We start from the raw sequence: 10,169 nt of genomic DNA on the forward strand, positions 1-10,169 counted from the left end.
GAACATAGGCCTTAGCCGTGTAGTGTCAGCTGTGCTCTCAGTCTGGGAGCTGCCACATCCTGCCTAAAAAATAACACTCGCCACATGGTTTTAATGGTCAGAAAATATATTTCGAAACATTTTCCTCAGTTTATTAAAAAACTTTTACAAAATGTACACCATCATTTTCACAACATTTTCTGAACAATTCTACAATTTATGATTAGAAATAAATTACTTGAAATCCATGAGGTAATATCTGGGAAAACAAACAGACAATTGCTGAAATTCTTGACATTACTGTTTACATTTACTTTCTCTGAGAGGAATCACGATACATTGAGGTTGACAGGAGAATAGGGCAGTCCAGATCTTGTTAATGATTACCAGACATAATGGAAATTCATACATTTTCACAGATATTCATAGATAAGGTATCTCAACACCATTTTAACAGCAACAGGACAAAGTGACAGTGAAATACTAGATGGAAAAACTGAATGATAGGACGGATAAATCACAATAACAACTGTAGTTATAGGCACTTTAACTGTCTGTCTTGTAGCATCCAATGCGTTAATGGAGAGAAATAGATGAGATACTGTAGACAGGGAAATAACTGTAGGTACACACAGCAAGCCCCATCTACTAAATCTCACACTTACATTCATTTAGACATACAACTGCTCATTTTCAACTCGGAAATCAGAAATTTTATGCTAATAACTTGCTCTAGTGAAGTTGCTTTTGTCTGTTGGTCAGATTCCATGATCACTGGACCCATGGGAACAAAAGCTTTAGGTATTACAAAATATTTCCTGAGAACTTAAAAATATGACTACCGGCTAGGGAGTGATTAAATTGCACTACACTGCACAACATAGTGAAGTCTTATTGCAAATCCTCTGCCTGTGGGTGTTGGCATGTAAACCAAACCTAAGTACAAAGTTTCATTAAAGTCATCACGGGGGCCGAGTAATCTGGTCCAGACACAGGGGAGCAACACATTTCCAGCCATCGAAGAAGCAGTTGTAAGCACAGTGGGTATTCAGTCATATCTACACGGTTAAAACTGGCTCGTACAGTACTGCCATGAGGACACAATAAGCTGAAACTGTTCTGAGTCTCAAATTCAGTTTCCATCAAAGAATCTCATAAATACACACAAACACCGTGAACACAACATAAAAAGTACCTGTACTAATCCATACACACAAATCAAATGATACTTGAGATTGCTAAGGACAACTGAAAGGCTACTTCCATAGTTTACAGTTATACCATCTCCAACAATAGACACACAACCATGTTTTCAAACACACAATAATTTCCAGACTCTTAAAGTCAGATCATGACTTAATGTGTCAATTTCACAGTGAGAAATAGTTGTCAACACAAGCAAGAGGAGGAGCACAGATATACCAGGTAGTACCATTTACACTTACTTCTGAACCTGTCAGACAGGGCTGATGGCAAGTATGGCTCAATTACTTCAAAATTACCAATGGTAATTATGAAAATAACAATCATATTGTGGCCATCAACCCCACAATAAATTTACATTTGTACCACATTGTACCTTTGACACATCCTTTAAATACATTTTTAAGTTACTAACCACAGAGTACCAGTTACAGGTAATAAATTAAAAAAGAAAGTTCCAGAAGGCCAGAGGAAAACAAGTAGCATCATTAATGTGCCCTGTGACATCATCTCTAACATAGAGCACTTGGCTGGTTTCACATCCCAATGCAACAACACCCCCCGAAAGACGGCCTCAAACAACATGCTGACACAAAAATAATGAAATCATAGAAGAAAAAACATCTAACATCTTTGCAGAATTTTACAAAAACTAAAATACAATCATCCTTCATATCAAGGTGTTCAACTCATGATCAAGACACATTGCATTAAATAACAAAAAATACAGTGTTTATAAATAAATTGATTGAAAAATAAATATCCAGAAACTAAACCTTTACTTCAGTTGGATTAAGAAGAACATTGAGCTGGATTGCTCCACTGCACGTACTGTACACACTCAGAATGTGCTTTCCTCCGAATGCTGATCCAGGATCAGCATTCCCAATCGTAATCTTCGACTTCTACATGAAAGCTAGCCTAGAGTGAGTCATTGTTGAGGGCCATGTCCCCTAGCCCTGCTGCTGCTGCACCAGTCGGCGGTAGTGCGGCATGACCTTGCTGTCGGGGAGGTAGAGCCCCATCTCCAAGGCAACCAAGACAGGGAACTCCAATGGAATCAACTCCCGGCGGTTGATACGGAAACGCTCCTCCAGCTTCTGCAAGGGGGGGGGGGGAGAGAGAGAGGGAGAGAGAGAGCAATGGAATGCTAAAATCAAGAAGACAGCCTGCAATACTCTATACAATGTTCTAATTTCTGCAACAACGATTGGTAAATGAACAAATGTCTCGTGTGTTGGATCTGTTTCAATGCTATATTATTGGGTAGGATGTGTAAGCGATGTGCTAAATTATTGGGTAGGATCTGTACATGCTATATTATTGGGTAGGATGTGTAAGCACTATATTATTGGGTAGGATGTGTACATGCTATAATATTGGGTAGGATGTGTACATGCTATATTATTGGGTAGGATGTGTACATGCTATAATATTGGGTAGGATGTGTACATGCTATAATATTGGGTAGGATGTGTACATGCTATAATATTGGGTAGGATGTGTACATGCTTTTTTATTGGGTAGGATGTGTACATGCTATATTATTGGGTAGGATGTGTAAGCGATGTGCTAAATTATGGAGTTGTGAGGTCAGCAGCAGCTGCCAGTGAGGCATCGTCACTCACATCAATCAGCTGGCTGACCTCCTGCTTCTTCAGGTCACTGCTGATCTTGGCGGCGAGGAGGACACAGGCTGCAGACACCAACTTCCTGTTCTGCTTGTTTAAACGGCCCTGCAGAACCAGCTTCTCAAAGTACACAAAGGCCATCGCCACGGTGACCGGCTGGAGGCCGCAGTCCTCACTCACCGCACGCATGTCTCTCTTCAAGCTGTGGGGCAAGGGGTTGGAGGGAGGCTATGATGTTTTTATATGCATTTTGTTTCGTTTGTGTGTGTGTCCTGTACTGTCTGGCACTTGATTAAAGAACATTTCATCACCAGTTACCACAAAGGAAGTTTACAGCACAGACGTGTGTGGTTTGTAGGTGGGTATGCAAGGGTTTGCAGATGCAATGAGACATGAAAAGACAGGAACAGACACAAGGTACGGAGAAAAGCGGTAGTGGCAGAGATTGAGCTGGCTATGCACAGTCCTGTGCCACGTACCTTCTTATCTTGCTGAGGGTCAGCTTGATATGGGGAAACTTGTCCTTGAACGTCTCGTTCATGTCTTTCTTCAGCTCAGACGGCTTCACATACTCAATAACGGTCGTCTGTAAGACGGGGAGCAAGATAAACATGAGAACATGGCGTTGTAGCGATCCAGCGGTGATGTAATGTTTACTATGTGCAATCAATGCAGTAAAGTCGTAGTTGGAAATTGTTTTATGAGTTGTTTCATGTTCGCAGTAGTGCTACTGTAGGCCATGCAGCCAGTCAGTAGGCCAGTGCAGGTCCTACTTTTAGTCGGTCTTGTGATGTGCTGTACTGTCTTGTGATGAAGTCATGTTGTGAGGTTACATGTTCTATTTGTTCAACTTTCCCTTCATCCAGAGTCTTTCTAAGACGCTGACCTTTTTTTACAATGTGTAAAAATTATGATGAAACAGTATGATTAAACGCCTATGAATGCTCACCATATACGACGGAAATATGAGAACTCTCTTGTGCCTCCCGCCAGGCCACTGAGGATCGCTGAGCAGGTTGGGATCATACTCGGCAAGGTCTTCTATAGCTGAGAACATGGGGAGCAAAGTAACACACATACAAACATCATAATCATAATAAATGAGTGTTTTTTTAAAGACAGGGTGAGAGAGAGTGTGTATGTGTGTGTGTGTGTGTGTGTGTCATGAAAGTTGGAGCGTACTTGGGTCAGTGGCATTCAGACGAGAGGGGGTGAAGGTCTTCTGAGTGTTGCCGCGGAAACGGGACAGTGGCGTCTGCACTGTGCTGAGCTCTATTCCACCGCTGCTCTTCTGTCTCACCAGGGCGTTGGTGGGGAAAAGGAGCCGGGCATAGGATACTGACTAAAGAAGGGAGAGAGTCATAACCAAGAACATACGTGCCATTTAGCTGAGGCTTTTATCCAAAGCGCCTTACATTGCAGTGAGTGCATACATTTCAGTATATATGGTCCCAGCAGGAATCAAACCCACAACCTATGCGTTGTTAGCGCCATGCTCTACCCACTGAGCCACAGAGGATCAAAGCTCGCACACACACACACACTCGCAAAATCTCAAGAGTCTTTCCCTGATTCCTCGTATCCTCCTTCCTTGCCTTCTTCTCAAAACACGGGAAGAGGACACAAGGAATCAAGGAAAGACATTTGAGATTAGAACTATAGTCATCCAAGTGTACCTTGCCGTACGCGCCGAGCTCCATTCCCTCCAACGCGGGGAGCAGGTCAGAGGTCACCCCAGAGGATAGCCTCTGTCTATGAGCCTCCAGCTTTGGGTCACTGGGGAAGGGAGAAGAAACTAGTTATGTCACTATCATGACAGCTCTATATCAACACCTGTTAGTCAGGGGGGTGGGGGTGGGGGGGAGAGAGAGGGAGGGTGAGAGAGAGAGGAAGAGAGGTGGTCTCTAGTTGGTTGGTGCAGCTTTGTACCTGATGTGAAAACTCTCTCCATAGGGCAGCACTGAGAAAGCAGCACATAGAGACCGCTTGGCACAAATCAGCATAATCCTGCAGGACACAGATAGCAAGTACAGGCAGACAAAACAGGTGCAGTGTCAGTCCACACACTGCAACAACTACATTCACACACCAGTACACAGCAGCTAGCTATTAGCATTAATATGATATAGCAACGGTATAAAACAACATGTAGTATGAACTACAGCGACAGCCAACAAAGCTACTTCAACCAGACCAAGGTCGAAAAAGTATTTGAAATACTTTCAAATACTTTGAGCATTTGCTTCAGCCAGCCTGGAAAATGGGCGGGGTTTGCATTTTTGGGACAATTTCAACCATTCTATTGTGCCAGACAAACTCAAGCAGTATTTGATATTATTTAAAATACTATTTGACTTCCAACGACTTAATCTACAGTACACAGCAACCGCAATCGGCCAGCAAAGGACTACCCTACCACGCGGACATCCAACAACTATGAAGTGAAGTTGGTCTACACAAATGGCATTTGACTACAATTCAAGATCCGTTACAATCTAGAGACAACCACACAATATTTGCACATACTGTAACCAATCAGTCTGTACAGTACAGCAGTCCAGAAACTACAGGGGGGCTAAAAACAGCAACTGTGTATCCAGACTATATCTACAAACAACAGCTAAACTAAGGCTTCAGTCCACACACAACACCCATCAATAACATACAGCCAGCGGCTTATCCTGTGGAATCTCAGCCATGTAGTAAAAGCTCTGGCCAGACCTTGGATAAGAGATGTTAATCTGAATTTAACAGAGGTAAGATAGAGTAGAGTAATCAACATAGAAATCCCTCGTCCCTTAGCATATGGTTTAATTAATTAAAAAAAGAGGTAAATTCTCTGTCTGTCTGGTCTGTCGACAGGAGACAGAATTGAAAGCTAAAGTCATAGCTATTGGTTAAGTGGTTATTGCTGAAGGATGCAACAAGGCAGCAAAACAAGCATGCATGTGACGAAACTTGATCTTATCTGTGATGAAAGAATGTTCAGGCAGGGATAAATGAGGGGGATTCTAAGAGCATGTTCAGTTTGTCGAAATAGATATGATGAGAAGAAAAACCAAACTACTGGTACTGTGTGTCCTATGTTTACTTAGCCTGTCTCGAAGGTGAGAAAGTCTCTCTATCCAATGACAACATGACACACAGCCTTAGGCCTCACTCAGGTTTCTTGCAGATGAAAACACATTGAGTAAGAGAATGTAAAAAAACAGATAGAGAGAGGGGGGAGAGGGAGGGAGAGAGAGAGAGAGAGAGAGAGAGAGAGAGAGAGAGAGATGGGATTGAGAGGGTGAGCAGTGGAAAACAGAGAGAGCTCTGGTTGTGAGTGATATTTCAGTCCCATCTTACATAAGGGATATTTTACTGTTGGGGCAAGGCAGGCAGGGTTATAGTTTCACTGGACCCCTCTTTGGATTTTGATTAGTTTCCAAGTGTGATTAAATTCACTGTGACAATCCCCTCAGCAGCCCAGCTGGTACTCCCTCACAGACCAAAGTGAATTAGCTGGATTCCAGCGAGTCTCTCAGCCAAGACAAGCACTGAAGCAGGCCCTAGTATTGCACTGCTTGTAAACCTATGTTATTGCCTCATGATAAATTGTTTTGGCCTTTCTCTCTCTTACCAATTGAGAGTATGATTCTGAATGCAATTGAACCATAGTGTCACGGTGACAAATGCAATTTAGAACAGGCCAGTCTGCACTTTCGCATTGCACCTGTAGAAGAAATTATGGAAAGAACTGTTTTGTTTTGGTTGTTTATCGAGTTCACATAGGTGTAACACCGCCTTTTCTAGAATACCCTTGTACGAGTTGTGTTGTATTTATCCTTCCCATCCCACACCCGGCTCACGTCTTTCTGGACTCACCTGCTGCCCCTTGTATCATACTGTCTCATACTCTTGATGAAGTGGACCTTCTTGGACACCCTTGGTCCCGGAGAGCCAGAGGCATTCCTTCTTCTAGGACAAAATGAAAACCAATCAAATCAAATGTATCAAAAGGACTTGTATTGTTCATTATCCAGCAACGCCACACAATGACTTTCTTAGAATTTTCTTAGGTAAATGGACCCTGCTCTTAAAAAGATTAAAGGGCTTCACACGGAAGCCTTTGAAGCAGTTAGTCTTCACATCACAGATTTAGAACGACATAAAACCAAAATCACATTCTCAGACAATTATGTAACAGGGGGTTGTAATCTATCCCTCTCTCTAGATGTGACCAGAGGGGAGACAGATGAGATGGCAATAGATAATAGAATTAAATAGAATTAAAGTTCTTATAAATATATTAATATGAACACAATTAACCACGGCTGACTCACTGCTGTTAAATATAAACTACTAAACAGTTTGTGTACAATGAAGTGGGCTATATTAGGTGGGACTGAGAGAGGCAATGAGATACATTTCACAAACAGGATCTCAATGGGGAGAAATACAAGTTAGAATTTCTTTTCATGTCTTTTCATGGATTTTATAAAAGGCCAAACACCTCAAAATCAGAGTGCGTCGTCATTTGATCAAACACTTCGACGATATAGAAACTAACTATGCTACCATCCTGATGATATGGAATATGCGGAAGTAGGCCAGTTTTGAGCATTTTTGCATATTTGTCAAATATTATAACATCTTCTGTCAGTCACAACTAATGGGCAGCTAGCAAATGATCACACCTTTCTGATAAAAAGTGCACCCACCTTTGACGTGATTCCACCGGCATGGAATTCAGGCTCGGAACCGGGCTGAATACAGACGGAGATTTGGCACTTGAATGGCAGGGCTGATACGCAGGGAAAGGAGAGAGGGGTGTGTCTGGGGGTACCATGGGGTCTCCACCTGCGCTCTCCAAAAACACCTCATTGCTCCCGAGAGCACCTAACACCGTTCCTGTAGACGTGACCATAGAAGGAAATGCCGGGCTCACTACCGCGATCCCCGGAGCATTAGTTGCAGCGCCGCCGGTCACAGAGGGTGACACATGGGGGAATGTTCCATAGCTGCTCGCTGTACACCCAATCATAGGTGCTCCGGCGTCCCGGCTATGGAGCTCGCCCGCATCTCTTTGTCCAAGGTTTCCATTGTTAAGATTATACAGAGGCCGCCCATCTAGAGAAATGTTGTTGAGAAACAAAAGAGCCGCTTGTCTCCGTCGTGAATCTTTCGTTTTTCTCAGGTGTTCTTTGTGTGATTTTGTTGCATTGCTGCCTGTACACTGACGGCCACAGCCAGCAGTCGTCATGCTAGTATAATGGAATGACTGTGTGCCCTGGGAATGAAAGTAGCCGGTTTGAGGACGTCTCCACGCCCACAATGAGCTGATTGGTTCAGGCGTGAACATTATGTAAATTCATTCATTTTAGTCGTAGCGGATTGGCTATGAGATAACGGCTAATATATGTGTAACAATGCATTGATAGATTGTAGCGTTGAGATACTTTGGCCTCAAGTAATAATTAGTCCATACAATGATAAGAATAATATCACACAGATAAGAACACATGGTTTTATTACATCTCTATGCTTTTAGGCTCTGTATAGGCATCAACGTCAATGTTCTACTGATTTATCAATCACTTGCTGTCCGATTGCGTGAATAATCAGTCAATGATCTTGCCTCTTCATGGTTCAATATGGACAATGCCTGGTCTCAGGTGTCGGCGGGCGGCCAGGCCAAGCAGGGTCGTGTTTCATAATCGTCTGAGCCACTGCTACATGAGACGGGATTTAGCCTCTTACAGCATGTGTCAACCTAATCTAATCAGAACAATCTGTCTCCTTAGTAGAATGAATCTCTCTCTCTCCCAATTAATTTAAATTCTCTCTTTCTCCCTCTCCGCCTCTCTCCCCACTATCTCTCTCTCCCTTTCTGCCTCTTTTTTTACTCTCCCCCCTCTCTCCCCACTCTGTCTCTGTCTCTCTCTGATATGTAGTGGGTCTATGGTTGTGTTACATCTGTCTTGATAGCCTACATTTTGGATAACAGTGGTTGTGTTTGATTGCTAAAGATCCACCATATTGAGAGGACGACTCAGTCATACTGCGAGTAAACACATTGCTCTTTATTTTCCCCAACAACAACATCATGAAACTCTTGTTTCTTTTTTTGCTGTGAACAGCAACAGTCTGGCATGACCAGTTTAAGGCTTTGATTCTAGAGTGTGTGTTTGAGGTACAGACCACTATGCTTTTGCTCCAGAACACTGTATAAGGTATACCATGGTGTTACATAGGCTCAAAAGTTAGCACCAACATGGAGCCTGCGGCTTCAGAGTACTGTGATGGTGTTAATGGTGCTCTGTGAAGCCGTTTATCTCAGTTCTAGCAGGGAAATGGAGCTAACTGGACAGCATCAAGAACAAAAGCTAATCTTTTACAACACAATATCATATGGACCTCAATGTACAACATAACACGCACGCACGCATGCACACACGCACGCACGCACACACACACACACACACACACACACACACACACACACACACACATACACACACACACACACACACACACACACACACACACACACACACACACACACACACACTCCACTTCTCAACCTTGTGATCTTTCTCTCTTGTGACTTCTCCGTGGAGCAACGGCAACCTGAATGAACAACAGAACATTCTGCATCATCATGAAGATCAAAAGATATCTTAACTGTACCTATTCTCTACAGGAAATCCAGAGACAAAACGTTTCTACATTTGAGACAACAGATACATTGGACACAGTCATTTCTGCACATTCTGTATCTGTCCACTGAGTTCACTCTCCAGCTTCATTGACATTAATTATCCTATCGTCACTTCTGTTGAAATGTCACATGGAAGCCGAGTGATAAACAAAACAGTTTTTGAGTCTCTATATGTGTCATGTCATTCAAATACATACTGTACATGTAATGGAAAGTAATTATATTTCTATCGTCTGAATACATCACATACTGTATAGGTGTATACGATTATAATTATATTGAAATTGATGGCATGGCAAAAGATAACAAAAAGATTTGTAAACAAACACAAAACGTCTTTTTGGTGACATATGAATTTACCCAAGTATTGTAATTCAGGAATGTTGTCATAATAGCACATCAACAGAATGAACATTCTCATTAATATTACACATTTTTCAGTTGTGTTGAACATTCAGCTCTTAAATGTTTTTTGAGTTCTGTGAGACTCTTCAGAAATTGCCCGTAGACATTATTACTTGAGACAATATATACTGTAATAAGGCTTTCTTAGAGAATACTTAAAGGGGCAATCTGTAATTGGTACATCATTTTTTACTTGTAAATTAATGATATATAGATCATTGATTCTTGAAGAATATAGCTTATAAATG

The 10,169-nt window shown here is 42.2% G+C and overlaps 1 protein-coding gene across 3 annotated transcripts; it reads right to left on the minus strand.

The window, feature by feature from the left end:
* Positions 1-102: 102 nt before the first annotated feature.
* On the minus strand, positions 103-7,983 carry LOC310808788 (CDK5 and ABL1 enzyme substrate 2-like). Of its 3 annotated transcripts, none has more exons than XM_083675868.1 (9): positions 7,517-7,983; positions 6,681-6,770; positions 4,743-4,820; positions 4,490-4,589; positions 3,996-4,155; positions 3,763-3,860; positions 3,293-3,399; positions 2,811-3,015; positions 103-2,282 (listed from the first exon to the last, which is right to left on the minus strand). In XM_083675868.1, the coding sequence occupies exons 1-9, from the start codon at positions 7,837-7,839 to the stop codon at positions 2,136-2,138; spliced, it is 1,308 nt and encodes a 435-aa protein (XP_083531994.1). In that variant the 5' UTR covers positions 7,840-7,983; the 3' UTR covers positions 103-2,135. The 3 variants fall into 3 exon arrangements, with proteins under 3 accessions (XP_083531994.1, XP_083531993.1, XP_083531995.1); XM_083675867.1 differs by having other exon boundaries at positions 6,681-6,773; XM_083675869.1 differs by lacking the exon at positions 4,743-4,820 and having other exon boundaries at positions 6,681-6,773.
* Positions 7,984-10,169: the final 2,186 nt, after the last annotated feature.

This window comes from Argentina silus, assembly GCF_951799395.1.
Source record: "Argentina silus genome assembly, chromosome: 8".
Taxonomy (NCBI): domain Eukaryota; kingdom Metazoa; phylum Chordata; class Actinopteri; order Argentiniformes; family Argentinidae; genus Argentina; species Argentina silus.